Genomic DNA, 20,622 nt, shown 5'->3' with positions numbered 1-20,622 from the left:
TGCTGTCCATTAGCAAGAATGCAGGTTTGCGGCACTTCTCTGCTGGTTTTGCTGTTCAACCCCTGAAGAGCCATCCCTGTTTTATACAGTCAACTGTAAACTTTAGTTTAGGAAGGTGGTTCCATGTCCAGACCAAACATGTATTTTATTTAGTGTTGGGAAACTCCCAGCTCACTGTCTACTGGTGTCAGATGTGTTTGCCTTCTTCACTACTTACACACCTCTTTCTACAGATATGCTCTCACAAATGAACCATGTTTCCCTGTCCAATCACACTCTGTCTTCAAAAACAGTTGTCAGTTCACATACTTACTACTTTTCCTCCAAGTGCAAGGCTTTCTAAATGAATAAATAAAGAAACTATAAAAATAAACAAAAAACCATCAATGTGTCAGTGCTGACCTCCTCTCTCCGGCCTGTGAACCGGCAGCCGATTTTGAGATGTTGCATTTACTCTGTTTCCAAACCACAACTTGTGCAACTATGTGTCCAGCTGGGCTGCCAGCTCCCCCGTAAGATTAAAACAAACATGACCACCTGTCAGGCACATGCAGCCAGGACCCAAAACCAGACATACGTGGAGGTTTTCCCCACTCAGAATGTCAAACGAACAGAAGAAAAAACTGACATGTTTTTCCTTAATGCAGCTGCAAAAACCTTCAGGACTAACATCTAAGTCCTTGAGGAACATCTGGATCTCTCCTGTTTGTGAATCACTTTTCCACAGTTTTCCTACTAGCTTAACATAACATTCAGGTATTTGGGTCCAAAATAAAAACACAGAAAAATATCTCATAATCTAACTTAAAGGTATACTACGTAGTTTTGGGGAAAATCTTCATCTACTGATTTTCTTTTTTTTACACTATTTCGTACTGTTGTACCTTTCCTAGCTTCAAACCGTGTTCTGGTGACCTTATTCTAGGAACAGCTTCTTTATTCAGTTATGGAAAATAAAATAAAATCTGCATTACTACTGTTGCAAATATTAAGTTTGAATTTCTTCACCAAAACTGCTTAATTTACCCGTAACGTAACCTTGCTTTCCTTCCTTCTGTCTCCTTTGTGATGGAGACATTTATTCTGAGAAAAGAAACAAAATATCTCTGCTAACATGCTGATAAACAGCATATCTATCATGTACTGCATCTTTATGGATAGATGATACCCCAGAGTTTATTTTGAGCACAGCAGAAAAAAAGGGGGGTAGAAGTAGAAGAAACTGAATCTGTTCACATCGACCCAGTCTTCAGAAAAAAACAAGAAGCTGAACAATGTCTTAACCCCTCCAAGAAGTCAAATCCAACGTTAATCTTGTTAGCAGAGTCATGATGTGAAGTCTGAACATTATGGTGACGTTACAAAGGTGACAAATGTAAATATAAGCAGGGCACAGTGTGCTGCCTAAAGATTAAAAATGACAGTTTTGAGATAGTTTCTAAGAAATGTAGGTGACACACATGAAGTGAGTAAGGAAATGAAAGAGTGCTGCAGAGTGACTTAACTTTTAACATAAACACAGACAGCTTCAGAAGGCGCAGCAGAGGGCTGAGACGTGAACTTGACTCAGGAGGCGCGCAGCACAGCACAGCAGCAGAGACGCCCACACACACACACACACAGACACACACACTGAAGGCAGAGACACAGACGCAGGGTTATAAAACCTCAGCTCGGTATGTGAGCGTCAGAGGGGACACTTCACTGCCATGAAACACACCGGCACGTTGGGACATGGGAAATACTCTGCAGAGGACGTTAATATCTCGGAGTTTACCGGAAGGAAAGATGCTCTCTGCTCTTAAGAAAAAGACATGTTTTCATCTGTCTGTGGACTTTGCTGGGATCATTTCATAGATCTGAGTGTCTGTCTGTGGATTTCTGCTTCTACCCATCAGCTGGACTGAGAAAGACATCTGAACTGAGCAGTGGTGAGTCATTTTTTCTTGACTTGAAATCTGATGATAAATAAGAATAAAGTCTACGAAGGAGATTGCCTGAATGTATAGCATCTGACAGTGATTTGATAAATCTGACTTAAAGGCTTTTGTTTTTATCATAGTTGTCCTGTTCATACTTTCTTACATGTTGCAAAAGTTACATTTTACATAACATTTTGCAAACAGGTAGCCTCCACTATCTAATGGCATTTTGTCCAAACTTGTGAAGTGAGAGTTGGTAACCTGTAGGGATGAACAGTAGGGCTATAGTGTTTCTAAAATCAATGAATATGAATAATAAATAATTAATGAATAAATCAAACAATTAACAGACACTATCTGATCACATATCACAGTAGACCCCGTGATAATCAGATCTGAGACACTGTCAGCAGTTGGTAGGCTTTTCACAAAGGCTCATTCTGGGGGAGAAACCCTCGTAACTGCCTTGTAGGGTTGCCGCAGTAAACTGGTTTCATGGTCTGCTGTGGTATGAAAATTGGCGGTTATCACACAATTTGCTTATCTAGGGATTGGAGCGCTACCATACTAGTGCTTTTAAAACAAATGTCTCGCGCTTGTATCATGTTTCCTGTCTATCAGGTCAAAATATTGTGTAAATTATGATTAAGTGTCTGTGGAACAAAAAGAACTAATTGTAAAACACAGTCATATCGTGATACCTTTCTGAGGCGGTTGTCATGCTGTGAAAATGACACTTTTGCAGCCTTGAAAAAGTCAGTTCATATAAACATATATATATGCCTGCCTGCTATTGAAAAAAAACAATAATATACAATATACACAATATGCCATACTGTGTGTTATGACCGTGTTATGTTAGTGTGTTGATGTGTGTGTGACCTCAAGTCAAAGTAAACCTAAGTGATCACAGTCCATTTAGTTGTAAATCTTAAAAGGAAATATATGCGCTGTGTGGGTTGTAAATTAAATGAAAAGACAACACAAAAATCTTTAAAGTGCTGCCAGAAAAGCCTTGGAGCTCTTCCATGCATTCTCCAAGTGTGTGGAGGTATTTCACACCATTCTTATCATATAATTTAGCCTGCAAGGAAACATCTGCATTCCTGATGTTCCTTCCCCGATTTATTCCCTATTTCCTTTTAATTTCCACTTCTATGCATGTGCAGATGTGCAAATCATCAAATCAGCAGTTCTGTTGATCCACAGCTCATTTGCTTAATACAAATTTCATCCTCTTTCTCTTGCAGCCTCCCTTAGCTATGGACCTCGTGACTTTCAGTGCTCAGTGATGTTAGCGTTGAGCCACTACAACTCCTCAGCCTCCCCGCTCCTCTCTCGGCTCTCCAATGACAGCGCAGGGAAGGCGGAGGCCCGGGTGGCTGTCGAAGATCTGTCGCAGCCCGGAAACGTCACCTTGCCTCAGCCCACCACCAGTGGTGTCATAGTGGTCATACTGTCCATGACGCTGGGCATCATCTCCAACATTGTGGCCCTCTTCATCCTGGTCAGTGCCTACTACCGCCAGCGCCGGCGCACCAAAGCCACCTTCCTTCTGTTTGCCACTTCACTGGTGGTCACAGACTTCATTGGCCACCTGATCCCTGGTGCCCTGGTTCTCAGACTCTACCTCTCTGGAGGTGTGGACCCCGCAGACTTCCACTCCTCTGATAGGATGTGCCAGTTCCTAGGCGGCAGTATGGTGTTCTTCGGCCTGTGCCCACTCTTCATGGGCTGTGCCATGGCTGCTGAGCGCTGCCTGGGTGTCACCAGGCCGCTGCTTCACTCCTCCCTGGTCACCAAAACCCGCACGAAGATCTGCCTGTCCGTCATCTGGCTGGCAGCTCTGTGTGTGGCCCTGCTGCCCTGCTTCCAGCTGGGCTCTTACACCTACCAGGAGCCGGGGACCTGGTGCTTCATCAACGTGCTCAGTGACACTGGGGAGGTGGATGTGGCGTTTGTGGTGCTGTTCTCCGGACTGGGTCTGACCTCGCTAGCTGTGGCGTTTGTGTGTAACACCATCAGTGGACTGACGCTGGTGCTCGCTCGGCTCAGGAGGAAGCCCAGCTCCCATCACTCAGCCAAGTCCCACGACATCGAGATGGTGGTGCAGCTGGTCGGCATCATGGTCACCTCGTGTATTTGCTGGAGTCCTCTGCTGGTGAGTATCAGAAAGCGCAACGAGGGGGAACCATACAGGTCGTCGGGTCACTTTGAGATGGCTTACACATCAATAGGTCACCCACACAAGTTAGGGATTAGGGCTGGGTTCACAGTGTTTGATTGACAGCCCCCTTGCTGTCTGTTGGGGCAATTTTCACTTTTCTTATTTGTGCATATAGTTTGGTGACAGCATAATGTCCTAATCAACCAGGGTGACTGAAAACACCTGTGTGGATGTGCAAGGGTGCTTTTTACTCCCCGTATTCAGCTTGTGTCACGCAACAGACCCTTTTCAGAGCAGATATTTTAACTTGTCAAAGCAGAAACAGCACAGGGTGGATAATGTTAACAATAGCTCAAAGTGGACCTGTCAGTGGGTGAGCATGCACAATATCATCGCCTTGGAACAAGTTCACCAAAATGCAGTGCACCCATCATTAATGATATTAATTCCACCTGTGCGTGTCCTGCTTTGAAATGTCAAACAGTCTGCCGTGAAAAATTCTACATCTGTTTCAGATCACCTCAAAATTAAACATGTTGTTGAGCTTTTTGGGAAAAAACATACAAACCTTGTGTGTGTGTGTGTGTGTGTGTGTGTGTGTGTGGTTTGTAGCGGTTACATCTCATAGGTATGCAATAGCACGCTGGTAAGGACCAGAGAGACAGTCGGCGTCTTTATTTCATTTGTCAAAGATTTTCACTTTCCACGTTACTTTGTTGTGGAAACAATAGCTGTCAAAGAAAGGGACTCAAATAGACCTGAAATAAATAAGTGATCAGGTCTAATCAGTGTCAGTTCAATAGGATCCTAATGAAAACCAGGGACGGAACATAGCTAAGTAAATGTTATTATTAGATACTTTGAGAATTTTACCCTAACACTATCCGTATGACTGACTCTCACTTTTACCAAAGTCAAAAAAGATAAGTTGATATCTTTACTTATTGATAGCTTTGATGAGTGATGCATCCTGTGTGCAATCAGCAGGAAGATAGGGTCTGCTGACAAACACTGATTTCAGATTCTGCTGCAGTTTATTACTGAGCAGATCAATACCTGCAGCATTCATTCTCCATCTTCTTTGCCCCTGTTGTCACAACACCTGCCCCTCCAGCTGTTGCGTGTGTGTTTGTGTGTGTCCTCATTTGTTCGGACAAGTTGCATTATAAACATTTGTTATTATTACCGCACAATATTGCCTTTTTGCCAATATCTAATATGCAATATGCCAATGCTTCCCAATTGATTTAGGCTGATGCTCATACTTTTTTCTATCCATTTTGTCACCTAATTGCAGAGAGCATTAGGTCTCTACTGTAGTGGAAATGATGTATTGGTAAGCCTACTCTTATTGTGATGGCCCACTAGCAGATCCAGACATTCAATATACACATTCACTGGGCAGAATAAGCCGATTGGTCAATGGCTCACGTCTCATGTGCATAATTTACTTCTCATGTTATCATGTTGGAAGAAATGTAGATTTCAGCCGGTGTCCTTATTTCATTTCCAAGCCTTTGTGGGCCGATATAGATGACATGTTGATATCTTTGAGGATCCGTACATGATTTTTAACATGCATGTGATAAAGTAATCATATGGCACATTTCTCCCCCTCACATGAAAGTATGTTACAGCTCTTAAGAATAAAAAATACTGGTATCAACGGTGATTTTTCAGACCTGCATCCGTGCTCTCACTACAAAAATCAACATCGGTCCTGCCTGATTATATTTTATGAGTGCTTATACAGAACATCCATTTGTTGTTTTTAAAAAAAGTGCTTTAAGAAGCTGTTTGCTGTTGTTACAATGCAACACTGATATTTTTTGAGTAGCTGTAGCTTCAGTGCAGTGTTTTTGCTCTGTCATCATGTAATCATCCGAACCCCGTGTCTTGCCTGCAGATCTTGGGCCTGATGTCAGTGATCCGCTCCTACACAGGCTCTATCGGAGAGGACCTGTCCAGCTATACAACCCTGATGGTGATGGGTGTGAGGCTGGCCACGTGGAACCAGATCCTCGACCCCTGGGTCTACATCCTGCTGCGCCGCACCGTCCTACGCAAGATCTACCTCATCGCCAAGTGCCAGGCAGGCCTTAGGGGGAATATGTTAGGCCGCTGGGAGCCCTCCTCCTTCCCCAGCTCCGAGAAGAACGAAGTCAACCACGTTTGAGCTGAGGGAAAGACTGATGGTGCATTTTGTGGATGTACCAATAAGCATACCAAGAACTTGGCGTACAAAGGCATGTAGCATCTGGAAGGAACCTACTTAGTGGCTGTGATGATGGAGCCAATCACATCAGACATCACCCTGACATTTCTTGGCTGGCCCACTTTGGAAATGTTGAATGAATTAAATCAAAATATCTTCTTCACACACGGTATGAGTTTGCCAGTGTGTTTATGGCCTGACCTTACAAATGGAAGCTAGCTAATGCTGTGATTTTGCACAAAACATCATAAACTTTCTCCTGTTTACTTATAATAAGTGACCATTCCTTCCTGTTATATTCTCATCTGGAAACTCGTGGCCACAGTATATGAATGCAGTACTAACACGTTCTGTCCCGAGAGACTCGAAGGTGTTGTGCTTTTGTTTTTACCAGCTTTGAAAGTAAAATGAATGAATTGCACAGTCAGACTGCAGACAAATGCAGAGTTGAAGTGTATTGGTGTGACCATCAGAGGGCGCTCCAGAGTAACACCAGAAGTATTTAGTGTGTATTTTTTCTGCTGAATGTATTTCATAGAGGAATGTTAATATTCAAATACTGTGGATTTTATGTATATTTCAATTTAAATGTGCTTTCCTTGTGTTTATGCATTGCTTTATGTGAAATATTGTAAGATTGTATAAGTTATTACTTGAATTGTGCCCTCAATTTACTGAGGATATGTAAAGAACTTTAAACTGAATGCAAATAAAACAGAGCAATGTGACCTTATTCTGACTTTTTGCATTTATTTTGGATTAATATTTTTCTGCTGAATAAATGTGATCCTGAGTGTAGTGTGTATGTTTTATATGTCAGTCACATTTTGAATTACTTTGATCAGTGGCAGAGTGAAATACAACAAGAGGTTATATTGCGGTACTTCAGTATCCTCTGAGAGCGGCCTCCTTACTCAAGTATTAATGATTAAAATCTGTACTTTGGGTTTTGCATGCGTACACTGTAAAGAATTCAGTGTGATGACAGTTTGATCTGCAGCAGGGATTTCCTGCAGTCATTCTGGACTTCAATTAGATGACGGTGATGGCAAACAGAAAAGGATTATCCACAAAGGTCATGCAGATTAATAACATATCAAGCCAAGAAGATTACTCCAGCAAATGATTTGGTGCATTCTTGATTCAGCCGCCTCTTCAACTGATTCCTTAGTAAAGCAAGTGTGTAGGCAGGTGGCCTGGCCCTGCTGTGAGTAAACTTTAGGTAAGGTGACGCGCATTAATGAAATACTTTTATTATGAGTTTCCTATTTCATCTGTTTCCTCCCCTGCACAATCTCCTTCCAATAACATTCACATGATTTGCAGCTGCAACATTTTTTCCTTCTTATTCCACAACCCTATCTGCCAAACTTCAACTGTTGGAAACAGTCAGTAATATCTATAGCCCGCTCCGATGTGTTTTCACCATGAGAAGTGCTCACGTAGCACTGTGCTGGTCTGTAAATGGCACAACAGATGGTGTATTCTATATAACAACTATAATAATAATACATCTGAAGTGCTGAAAGAAGCATGCATGCTTTTACTTTTACTTAAGGTTAAGTACCAATACAGTACATCATTCTAAAGATAAAAGTAAACATCCTGCATCAGAAGTCCTACATAAGTAGAAGAACAAATATATTAGCAGCAAAATGTTCTTAAAATATTCAAGTACTCATACTCATTTTGTCATCCCTGCAACAGACATATTATTGTATATGCTATGGTTCAGTTGTTGATACTGAAGCATCAGTGTGCACTTTAATTACCAAATGTACTGTTGTAATTAATTACCAAATGTACTACCATAGCTAGTTTGCATCATTAAGACTACAGATGGTTTGGGTGGTATAGTCCAGTGGATTAAAAAACAAAAAAAATATAATTTTAAAAATAAAAATATAAAGAGATTTTTGCTTTAGTTTGGTATGTAATGGACAATAAAATACATGAAATCAGGGAAATGTGTCTTTGGTGGAACTGCTAGAGACGTGCTAGAATCTGAGATGTGGCAAGAGGCCCCAACGCTGCTCTGTTGTGTGAGGTCACATGGTTTTTGTGTTCAATAAATATGTAAAATCTTAATCTGAGAATTGACTTTAGCTGTCCAACAGATGCGGAGAAAAAGTTGGTATATTTCTTTCTGAAATATAATAAAACTGTAAAGTTTACTGTAAATAAGACTATTTCTATTCAATGTAAACGAGCGCCTGTGTTACATCCTCCGGTACGCCAGGTGGCGGTGTGAACCTAAAGGCACCGCGCGGAAACACGCCAAGAAAGACGAAGAAGAAATCAAGCGACCCTCTGCAGGTTGACGGCAACAAAAAGGTGGCATCGTTATCGCGAAAAGGTGTACACCTGTTTATTCACTTGTTAACAAAGGTGAGCGCTAAATGAACGACCAAACTCGGTCAGGAGTCAGTGGCAATGTGCGAAAAGGACAAAAATGTGGCATGCTGTCAAATGTAAGCTAACCTGCTAGCATAAAGTGGGCGGTCAATGCTGTAAACATTAGTTCGCTAGCCAACTGACTGTCCACAGTGCTTCAGTTCAACATGACCTGAAGATAAACTGTGTGATTATTGCACAGCCATACAAGATCACGATCGTTTAGTTTGAGCCGAAAACAATGATAAATGCACACCCTGCACATTACAATAAGACGAAGCGCCTCAGTCCGCTGTGCAAGTCACCTGCGTAACGTTAGCAAACAGCTGCCTGCACGAACGCGCATGCGGACAGCTTGATGTCATTCATGACATTTGGTTGGAGTGGTCTCATACCGCAAGTGATCCAGCAGTTCAATAACTAATAAAGGGGTTTCCATCTAAAACAGGCGCGGTCTGGCTTGGGTCTGGACGTCGTGACAACATGGCCGCTGCTTCAGCGTGGGATGAGCATCAGGCGTACGAGGAGCTGCTGTACTGGGACAGTCTCATTCAACAGGGCCACCGGCTCCTCCCGCATGACTTTGACAGGTACGCACACAGTATGCTCTGTATGGTTAACTAAAGGGTGCTAGATGGAATCAGAGGCTAAAGTGACACTCACATGAAGGCCATTGAATCTGTATGGCACACTTGATCGCAAGTGAACTTTTCATTTCAAGGAAAATGTAGCTTATTTAGTCATTTTAAAAGACCAATAATAACAAAATAATGTTAAAAGATGCACAGTAAAAGACAGATAAAGAAGTGTTGAACATCACAAACGTAGAGACACACATGCAAGAACATAAAAGGTTTCTGTTTGTCTTTGAACGTGGGGCACACTTGTGACAGATCGGATGATAAATGAGCCAATGACTAAGGTTGATTGTTGTGTTGCTTGGCACTCTGCTTCACATGCCTGCTATTGACATGAGCTTGAGCCTGACTTCTGAGCTGTCCTCATTGTGTCATTTGGCCCGTGCAGGTATGAGGAGCTGCGTTACTGGTATGACTGCCTGTGCTACGAGGAGGAGCTGAGACAATACCATGACTACATCGCTGCTATTGAGGAGATTGAGGACACGCGGCATCTTGAGGTGCTTGTTTCAGCTTCTTACCTGAGTCATTTAATCCGCTTCTTGAAAACGCCGCATGAAGACTGAACATCTAATGCTTTCCATCACCACTTTGTTTCCTTTGTACCCTAAAAATATAGCTCTTCCTCTTGCATGAAAGCTGTATCTGATGCATGGTGATGTTTCTTTTTCCAAAGGTTTTTTTTTAAATCATGCACTTCCGAACTGTTGCCACTAATAGTTTACTTCCCTGTATTATTTTTTATTTTGTATATATTGCGTGAGATTGCTTTTTCACTGGAGTACATTAAAGTAGCACAAGATTGATTACGGAATTCAGTCTGTTTGTTCCAAAAATCAATTATTAGCATATGACCACAATATTAATGTAAGAAACATTTGTTCACATCTACACTAAATTGTTCTTTTTTTTGACATAAATTATGTTACTTTTAATTAAGGAACCTGTGGCTCCCCCGGTGCACATTCGATCGCAATATGATCGGCACGTGATGGCTAAACACTCTGAAGTGTACCCCTCACCGGAGGAGCTGGAGGCGGTGCAGACAATCGTATCCCATGTAGAGTGTGCTCTTAAGACGGTGTCTGACCAGATAGATGTTCCAAAAGATGACAAAGAAGATACAGAGGCAGAGAGGTGAGCGATGCATCCACATAGTTTGTTGCAGTTGTCCCAGTGATTAAAAAGTATATCAGAATCCATTACCTAAACAGTTTGTCCTTTTTCCTAAATATAATGACTGTATTCTTTTTTTCCTCCTCACAGTTCAAGTAGTGATTCAAAGGAGCGTCTCCTGCGTGGAGTTATGAGGGTCGGTTTGGTGGCTAATGGACTGCTACTGAAGGGAGACAAGGAGCTGGAGCTGGTGTTGCTCTGCTCAGACAAGCCTACTATCACGCTGCTTAAGCAAGTGGCTGAAAAGTTGACTGCACAGTTGGAGGTAAACGTGAGTACCTTGAGGGGTTTTATATCATCATCCAAATGATTTTTGTTTCTTGGACTTTCAGATTCCTAACTTTTTGTTCCTCTTCAATAGGAGATTTCAGCGGGGACATATACAGTAAGCCAGTGTCCAGGGGATGCAGCCATCGCTGTGACGAGCACCAAGTCGATCCTGACTCTCACTATCCACATGACATCACCTCTTGTCAGAGTGGTGCCAGAGAGCACAACTGAAGAAGAAACTGAAGGTACATATGTTGGTCCAGACTCCGACTGGACTTCAGTTACCACAGGCCTGATCTGTGTGTTCTCAGTATGCAGACACTGTACTGCTCCACTGATCTCCAACACTGCACTGCCAATCAAAACGCCACTCGTCCATCCTCATCTCATTGAACCTCAGTGGAGCTTGTACAGTGACTGTCTCAGACCGATGCCAGTGAACAACCAATGAATGTTGGCTCTTCACTCGCTCGAAAGTCCTGTCGTCGTCTTGTGATAAACTGGCGTTTGCCAGCACTACACCTCCTTAAGTCGCTGATACCCTCTGCACTTGTTGTTGATAACAATGCCAGTCATAAAAACAACTTTGTTTATTCTTGCTGAATTGTTTTCATGTTTTAAGTGAAGGCTTTTCAAGAATAACAAGTCAAAGCGCGCAATGCATGTACCTGATGCTCAACATGTACATTTGGCACCAACTGCAGCAAAACTGATCAACAATGAGAAGAAGCTGAGAAAATAAAAAATTGACCAGACAGGGAAAAAAGAACACAAAAAATGTTATCATCATTCAAAAGTTATGTGTTGGTTAGTGGAGTGTTTGTGAAGCCTGAACTGTATTCACGTGGGAGTCTAAAGCTTTAGTGAGCTATTAAAAGGTCAGGGGGAGTTTGCCAAAGCCCCATTTACAGAACCATACCGGTCTGAGTGCAGTTTTAGTCCATTTACTACACTGCACACTGGGGCTGCACATTGAAAATAATGACACAATTTTAATTGTGATGGCAAAGTATTACTGACATTTCATGTTTGAAGGGCTTACTCTGTTGCTTCAAATCAAGCACTCCCTGTTAGTCGGTGTTTGTCACGACTAATGATAAACCTTTCATAAAACAAATACATCTCAAAGAAAATGATAATGCATTCCATCTTTATTTAAAAAAGAGCGTGAGGCTCAGGGAACTACTATGACTGAGCATATGGTTAGCTCACCAGCTACAGCAGTTCACATCTGGTCCTGTTAGCAGTCATGTAAAAGTGTCAATACTTAAATCTGAAAATACTCCATTTCAATTAAACATCATGGATTTGCAGCCTGAAATGCAACATGAAAAACGAACAGGCTTAACAGCACTGTATCAATGAGAAAGCGTAATATTGAGGCCAGCAAATAAAAACAATACAAAGAATACCGTCATCCTCCAAAATATCTTTGACCACCATAATATTATGAATTAACACTGCAAAAATATAATAATAATAATAATAATAATCAATAACTCATCCAGTGACAGCATAATAATCAGTCAGCATGAACATATGACTATCATCGCCTTACAGTCAAAGTACAGTCAATTTTTAAGAAAACACTAATTTCATGTAAAGTCTTACTTTTAAAGGTTTGAGCTTAGTTTTTTCTAAATAGTTACTCATATTTCCAATATATAATTTCAGTAAAATTTTATTGCGATTATAACTTTGGCTATTATTGTGCAGCCCTCTTTGAAGCATATTTTTACGACTGGACATCTGTTTTTAAATGTTTAATCTGTTGTACTGACAGAGACCTAAAATTAGCTGGGGATAGATCAGAACAAATGTGTTGGTAGTGTAGAAAATGAGCTTAAACTCGCGCTATGCTGGTATGGCCCTTTGTTTTTCTGATCTTTCATAAAGCCTGTTTAAGCTACAATTGGATCAGGGACCACATCAGTTTTGCTGCAGTGTGGGGCAGACGTGAAAAACTCTAAATGCTTGTGGTTTACAACTGATTGCCTTTTAGTTTGTCAAGTTTTTTAGGAACGCTGGACCTTTGACCAACTGGACACACTGTCTCAGGACGGGGGTAAAGCAGCAAACCCAAGCCGAGGGGCTGAGGGAACGGGGTATTTATCGTTTACCCAGTGCAAACATTAACAACATGCAATGTTGTAAGTTCTACCATGTCTTTACGACAGTCTTAACATCCACTTTCACAGTAGAACAGTGAGCTGGGATCTGTGACAGGTGATTATTTTACTTGCTGGCACCAAAGATTTACACATTATGTACTTGGGCCCCCCTTTCCCTACTGCTGCTGGTTTGGGGAAAGCTGCTACTCCCTGAGCTGTGAGACAGAGCCGACCCCCTTGGTCAAACTGTACCTTTTCTTCTTACCCCACCTCGTCAATAGAAACGCGAACAGTCAACGATCCGCCGGACGTACTGGACAGGCAGAAATGCCTATCTGCCTTGGCGTCTCTCCGCCACGCCAAGTGGTTCCAGGTTTGCATTCACGTCCTTATTTGTACGTAAGGTTGTTTCTTTGAATTGTCTATATTATTTTCTCTTCATTTAAAGAGAGTACCACTGTTAAGCTGTTCTCTCAGTTGTTGTTGATTGCGACCATAATCTTAAAGGGGACCTATTATTCTCATTTCCAGTTCTATATTTTATTCTGGGACTCCACTAGCCTAGCTTCGCTCAATTTACAGTGCCCCTGAGTTCATCCTTAAGCTCCTGTCTCTTTAAGGCGTCCCTCCCTTAAAGGCAACGTTCCTCTGATTGGACAAAGTTTTAGAAGACCACACAGGGCATCACCCACTGATCTGATGGCGACTTGAGCACTGCGTCATCCAGTGGAGAGAGTACAGATAATACACACCACTAAGCATGGGTAACTGAGCTAATGACAGCTAACGATCTGTTAGCAGCAATTAGTTGCTAATTTAAGCAGCAAGTAAAGCATCTATCCATCATGAAACTTCGTAATCACTGAGTGCAGTCAGAGCAACATCAGAGTCAGGTTGTCATAAAAAAAAGAATTGAAAACTTAGTATTAAGAGCCGTCCTTAGCTAAACCTTAGTGTTTAGCTCACAAGAAAACATTAACCTTATTTGAAACTTCACCTGTTTTAATTAACATTGTAACTTTATATTTGACAGAAAATAAGGAAATACATAATAATTCCCCTTTAAAATGTCAGAAGTTTGAGTTATTTAGTCATGAAGAGTGAATTACTGATCCATACCGATGACTGATTTGGAGAAATCATTGGTATCGACTACAACATATAATTTGATTCATTAAAATGTCCTCTGTCAGACTGAGCTCTCTCAGTATCAACTCCACTCCTGTTTGAAAAGTTGTCTCTGTTGACAAACAGACAGCCTGTGGAGAAAAGTGTGCAATCATTTGTATTAGACTTGTTCTGACCTTTCCATGCTTTGTTTTCGGGGTCAGAAACAGAAGCTCCTCTGACTTAACTGGCTTTTGTTTGTGTCTCCAGGCCAAAGTCAACGACCTGAATTCTGCCGTCGTTGTGATCCGGCTCATGAGAGACTTGTGTAACCGTGTTCCTACCTGGGCACCACTCACAGGATGGGTGAGTACATGATTGTTGTAGTTGTAATTGTATAAACCAGCACAATTTTTAGCAGCTTTGTGATAAAAAATATTGTTTTTCTTTTAATGGTGCAGCATCATGGATAAATATTGTCTCTCTTTTCTGCTTTCATCTCCATGTAGCCTCTTGACCTGCTGGTAGAGAAGGCGATTGCTACATCTGAAAGGCCAATGGGTGCGGGCGAGTCATTGCGTAGGGTTTTGGAGTGTGTAGCATCTGGAATCCTTTTGGAAGGTGAACTTTGTATTCAGTTGTCAAACCAGCATGGATGTTGATACACTGGCGTTAATATGAATGTACTAATCAAACTGCATGTGTGCTAAGACGGCCCCGGTATTAGAGATCCATGTGAGAAGGACGCGGTCGACGCCACAGCAAATCTGACTCCACAGCAGCGTGAAGACATCACACAGAGTGCTCAGGTAAGACAAGGCTACAAAAAATATGCAAACACGCTCATATTTTAGAGCCCTCAAAAAAGTACCTAACTTCTATATTCTCCTCAGTTTGCCTTGAGGCTCTGTGCGTTTGGACAGATGCACAAGGTGTTGGGGATGGACTACAAACCTATAAAGCCACGTAGATCGATGGGAGCCAGCAAAGATGGCACATGTACGTAGTGATGCGTCCTTTCCACTTGCTGTGCAGTTCACCTTAATGAAAGGATCTGTTCTCATATTTGTTTCTGTTGTCTTGCGCAGGCCAGATACCATCTGCCGGCCTGCCAGCTAAGAGACCTTTCTCAGAGGTGGAGAAGGAGGAGGACGAGCCCCATCTCAACAGCAAACAGAGGAAGTATCTCAAGTTCCAGAAGCGCTTTCAAAGGAAATCATGTTAGTAATGAATATCAATTGTCTTATGAGCCTTTTTACTGTAACAATACTTCTTTCACTATGTACATTAATCCAAATGCTTTGGTGCCAGTTCATTATGAACACTTAGCTAAATGTTAAGCAATCTAATACCTCTACAAATGATCATCAATAATGTGAATGACTACTAGGCAAGTTAGCGCAGAGCAGCATGTTTTTATATTTCGGTACTTTTCCACATAAGTTGTTCAAGAGCCATCATGCAATGATCAGTCAACTGTGATTTGTTGAAAATTGGTTTAGCCTTTAAGTATTAACAGATGGATTTGCGTTTTCCTAGCGACCAGAGTGCAGAGTCATGGGGTCAACAGTGCTAATGGTTCTTAAGGTTGATATTACAGTCCCTGAGACATTGACTCATAAGTGTTGTTTTTATTACACTTAATCAGGAATTGTGTGATAATAGAAACTGTATTAATAGGAAAAATTATGTTTTGCAAATGTTCTTACCATTATTATTATTATTATTATTATTATTATTATTATTATTATTATTATTATTATTATTATTATTCATGTGATGAATAAACATTTTTGTTTGTTAAATCTCCAGAATTTTTGAATTTATTCTGCTCAGATTTTTTTTTCTCTTAGCCTTTTTTCCACGTTTCTTTTTCCCGTAGTCACAGATGATTTTAGTATGAATGCTGTGATGCGCCTGAACCAGTACAGACCTGGTCTGGAGTACCGACTTACATCTCAGACTGGTCCGGTCCACGAGCCAGTCTTCACAATGGCTGTAGATTTAAATGGGAAGACCTACGAGGCAACAGGGCCCTCCAAACGAGCAGCCAAGCTTAATGTAGCCACCAAGGCAAGACTCTTGTATTTCTATAATGTATATCTATATTGGTTGGCTTTAAGTTGCATAATTATATGAAAATAGTCTCCTAATTTACCTGCATGGCAACTCACTTATAGGTTACATTGATTAATCCATTTGTCTTTGTGCCAGCTTTAGCCATGGCCGAAGGCTTTATGTCATCAGGTTTATGTCATCAGTCCCAGCCATGTGAATGTAACATGTGAGGAACACCTTGAGCGAATTTCTTAAAATTCAGCACAATTTTCCAATTGTTCAAGGATGAGCTTATACAATTTTGCCGGTCAAAATCATCGTGACCTCAGATAAACAAGTCTTTTGCCATAACTGAACAACTCATATGCTGATTATGACATAATTTCACACAAACGTCTTAATGGATAGAATAAATTGATGATTTTTTAAAAGACTGGTCTCTTCTGCTGTGGAAACACAGTTCAGATCTTACATGGAAGACATGGATTATGACAGTAGCCTGAATTGATAATGGAGAAAAAACTTGACCGTCAGTCATATGTCAAGTGATGAAGTAGGGAAGTACTTTGTAATATACTAACATTACTGTACTAGAGTTAGGTAGAAAGTAAAGTTAAAGAAGAAAATCATTTACTTATTATTAGGACAACTTGCATTGAAACCAACTGAAACGTGGATATTTTTGGGAGAAACCACTGCAGTAATGGCAACTTTTCTTTCTCTCGTCCCTCGGGTTCATGTACTTTCAAAAGGTTAACTTCACTGTGCCATCATAAAGTTCTGCAAAACCATATGACCTAATTTCACTCTCTGAACGTACAATGAACACATTAATAGACATACAGCAGTAGTGCACTACAAGTTTGTGATATTGAGCTTTAAGTGATTGTTGTTTGCACCAAGTAACAAAGCTGTCAGTCCTCTGCTCTGAGTGATTCTCACTGGAAATTATTCACTGGAATCACTTAGTTTTGTACAGTATAGTGGTGACTTCTTCTTTGCGAAAACAGACATTTGATGGCTTTTATTAAATTAAATCTTCAGCTTTATTTTGAGTCTGTTTAGAAATGGATGCAAATTGCAACTTGACCACTGTCCAGAGGTATACAACTGCTGTTTAGCTAGTTAGGGTATTGTTAGTCTAAATTCCTGTTCCCTGAAGTGAAGCAATTTGCTCTCAGACTGGTCACTTACATAAACCCCAGGTTTTAGGCCATTCGTTTTTAACTTCATAATTAGATATTTGTTCTCTCCCGCTTATCTTTGCTACAGCCGTGACAGTAAACTTCTCAAACTTCTACCCAACTGTATTTTAAATGTTCTTGTTGTGAACACTTTGTGTTTTTAGCAATGACAGCCCCTACTGGAGATGCGAATGAGGAAAGAGTTGTTACTGTCATTTAAGCTTTTGATTTTTCTCATTTACAGGTCCTACAGGATCTTGGCCTTCCAACGGGTTCAGAATCTAAATCAGAGTCCAGTGGTAGCACTGAAGGCACCGTGGAATCAGTGAAAGCTGCTTCAACGGCCTCAACTTCATCAGAAGATGTATGTACCTCAGTTTTTCCCTCTGGATTTAAAAACTTATACTTATACCATATGACCTAACATTTTGTTTCCTCAGAAAGAAAAAAAAGTGAAGCATGAATGTGAACTTAAGAGCCATTTGTCCTCTTGCTGTGAACAGAGTGGTCAGGGTCCTATCTTGACCAAAAATGGCAAGAACCCTGTGATGGAGCTGAATGAGAAGCGCCGCAGCCTGAAGTACGAGCTGTCTGCAGAGACGGGTGGCTCCCATGAAAAATGCTTTGTCATGGAGGTGAGTCAGCAGTATGGTGATGTTAGTAGGTCTTGGGTCTGTCCTGCATCACAGCTTTGATATCTGATGGGAATCAAAGTTAACTATGGGAGGTCTGAATGCTGCAGAGTCCAGTAAGGCTTTACACATTAGTGAATTTGGGCAAGGGAATGAAAGACATTAATAGAGATGGGTTGACGTTGACTGTCAATTTTTAAAGGTAAGGTAATTAAAACTTTGATCTGCTGTCTTTTTCCTGGTCAGGTGGAGGTTGATGGGCAGAAGTTCAAAGGGAGAGGCTCCAATAAGAAGGAAGCAAAGGCCTTCGCTGCCCTCGCTGCTCTAGAGAAGCTTTTCCCAAATGATAACGAAGTGACGAATGTCATCAGGAACCCCGTAAAGAAAAAGGTCACCTACACAGACATGGTAGGTTATTTACTCAAAGATAAATTCTCTAATGTCTCCTGTTTAAACCCTAAAAGCTCCAATCCAGTTGGTGTACATTTACATTAGAGTAAACTGAATACACACATGGTGGTCCACATTTTAAATGGATAAAACTTGAATAAAACACAAAGTTCATCAGTTACATACAAAGATTGTTACATCCCTAAAGAAAACCTGCTCACTAATTCAAACAAAAGAATTTATACATAAAGGTAAAATTCCCCAACATGTTACCTACTGCATGCACATCTCCACAAGAGCACATTCTGTCACCTAAAAGTCTTTGTCTTTACATAAAATCTACTGCTGTTTCCTCTGTTATAGCACATCCCAGGCTTTGGCACCATCCGTGGTATTCCTTCAGACTCCGGGTCTCGTGGCTGGGGTCCCAACAGAGGTCGAGGAAGGGGCCGGGGCAAACCGTTTCCTCCAGGACCCAGCTACAACAAGAGTAAAGATTTTTTCTCTTAAATTGTTGACTTGGACTTCAAACATCTGCAAGGAAATGAACTAAATACTCTTTTCCTTCATTTTAAAAGCCAACTACAGTTACGAGAGCAGCACTGGCTCAGGCTATCGTAAGTATTCCCTGTGTGCAGACTGACTTCAGGTTGTTGTAGTGTATTGTTCTTGTTTTACAACTCAACAAAACAGAAAGGAATGATTGCTCTCCAAATACGTCATTCCTATTTTATTTAAAAGTTAACTGAGGCTACATAAAGTAAGTTCCAGTGCACTGTATTTGGGGAAAACAGCATGCTGTAAAGTCACGGAGAAACATTGCTTATTTGACATAATACACCTATTCCCTTAAACGATTACAACATGATTCCCCTCTAGTCAACCTTATTTAAGCATTAAAAGTGGATATTTTTATAGTGCACGTAGCTTTATTATATTCTGTGTACCGTATATTGTCCTTTTCATGTTGATGTGTACATTTTCGATTGTACATGTGTTGTGTTTGCTTGTTTTCACCACTGAAGGAAATTGCTATAAACAAATAATTTCACATAAATTGCTCAGCTTAATCTTGCTCTTGTTTGCACTGCCTTGTAGATAGACTTTATGGTAACAACGCAGCCAGCAACGCTGCCAGAGGCGCTGGAGCCACTGGGTCAGGCGGCACCACGGGCTATGGCACATTTTACCCAGAGAGCAACACATTCTCCTCCCCACCCATCTCCAGCACCGACTCCAGTACCACAAAGGCAGGAAACTACCAGTCAATGCCTCCTCCCGCTGACCAGGAGAGCCCCTACAGCTACGGGTATGGAGATGAGAAAAAGAAGATGCTGACCCAAAGTCAGAATGAAGGCCAGGGAGGAGGAGAGTACACTATGTACAGCACAGCTTACCCTAGCTCAGTGACGGGTGGACAGGTTTATAATAATTATGGTGAGTAATGATGTAGAAAGTTGAAATCCACTGTTGCAGTCAAATGAAAACTTCCTGTCTCTTCCCACTGTTTTGATATTGATATACAATGTATCCCTTGCTACATTTATGCCCTGCTGCAATATCCTGTTTTAAAAGAAAGTACATTAGATAGATAAGATAAGGGAAATAACAACATCTTTTGGGTTGATTTCACTCTACAGGATGGGGGAGCCAGTCGTCCTGGGGGAATCAGCAGGGGTATGGCATGTACCAGGGGTTCGGAGGACAAAGCCAGGGCTCATACTCTGGATATGGCGACACAAATTATTAATTGTCACCTTGTGTGCAGCCTCTCTCACCTCACTATGCCGTTTGTTGGCTCTGACTTTGTCCACCCTTGACGATGACCTGGGATAACCACCCCTGAAAAGGAACAAAAAAGTGTTTGTGTTGTCTCTGAAACTGGAATTCTGCTGTTTTTGTTTTCACCTCACTTATTAGTTCTTGGACATCTGGTAAAAACAACCATAGGTGACTGAAGACGTTTTATCTGGTGGAGGTCAACCTGTTTTAAATGCAGCATCCATCATCATCTGTGTTGACGTGTGTTAAAAAAAAAATAAGAAAAAGAAAAAAACATACCTGTTTTATCATTATGTTTTTTGTTTCTGAGGTTGTTGGTTTTTTTATCCTAGTGTACTGGTTCTGTATCAGTATGTTATTGTTTTTATTGAAAGCTGCTTGTAGTTTTGAACTAAAGATTTATTAATTTCTGTGTCACATAAAATGCTTTTTATGACCATAATTTTGCAGAATTGCTTTAAACAAGTATAAAGTACACAGATTTAGAATTTAGAGCCAGACTCCCCAAACTGTCCCATCATAAGGGTCAGATTGAAAAAAAGGATTTCAGAATTATATTCCAAATAAATGTGTTTA

General features: G+C 41.0%; 2 protein-coding genes across 5 annotated transcripts; both read left to right on the top strand.

Moving 5' to 3' along the window:
• The first annotated feature begins 1,616 nt into the window (after nt 1–1,616).
• LOC119033864 (prostaglandin E2 receptor EP1 subtype-like) lies at nt 1,617–7,037 on the top strand. The gene is made up of 3 exons (XM_037124807.1): nt 1,617–1,931; nt 3,173–4,083; nt 5,996–7,037. The coding sequence occupies exons 2-3, from the start codon at nt 3,214–3,216 to the stop codon at nt 6,263–6,265; spliced, it is 1,140 nt and encodes a 379-aa protein (XP_036980702.1). The 5' UTR covers nt 1,617–1,931; nt 3,173–3,213; the 3' UTR covers nt 6,266–7,037.
• Nucleotides 7,038–8,543: 1,506 nt separating this feature from the next.
• LOC119020559 (interleukin enhancer-binding factor 3-like) lies at nt 8,544–20,324 on the top strand. 4 transcript variants are annotated; one of them, XM_037099991.1, is made up of 20 exons: nt 8,544–8,660; nt 9,147–9,288; nt 9,725–9,836; nt 10,277–10,473; nt 10,603–10,783; nt 10,874–11,027; nt 13,175–13,266; nt 14,271–14,366; nt 14,510–14,621; nt 14,712–14,809; nt 14,894–14,999; nt 15,089–15,220; nt 15,883–16,073; nt 17,487–17,606; nt 17,746–17,877; nt 18,121–18,282; nt 18,628–18,754; nt 18,843–18,881; nt 19,363–19,701; nt 19,905–20,324. In XM_037099991.1, exons 2-20 carry the CDS (start codon nt 9,182–9,184, stop codon nt 20,012–20,014), a joined length of 2,607 nt encoding a protein of 868 aa, XP_036955886.1. In that variant the 5' UTR covers nt 8,544–8,660; nt 9,147–9,181; the 3' UTR covers nt 20,015–20,324. The 4 variants fall into 4 exon arrangements, with proteins under 4 accessions (XP_036955886.1, XP_036955878.1, XP_036955868.1 ...); XM_037099983.1 differs by having other exon boundaries at nt 8,544–8,692; XM_037099973.1 differs by having other exon boundaries at nt 8,635–8,775; nt 10,603–10,777.
• The last annotated feature ends 298 nt before the right edge of the window (nt 20,325–20,622 follow it).

The sequence above is a fragment of the Acanthopagrus latus genome, chromosome 1 (assembly GCF_904848185.1).
Source record: "Acanthopagrus latus isolate v.2019 chromosome 1, fAcaLat1.1, whole genome shotgun sequence".
Taxonomy (NCBI): domain Eukaryota; kingdom Metazoa; phylum Chordata; class Actinopteri; order Spariformes; family Sparidae; genus Acanthopagrus; species Acanthopagrus latus.
The sequence above is the reverse complement of the archived record's forward strand: the minus strand, read 5'-3'. Positions and strand labels throughout refer to the sequence as shown.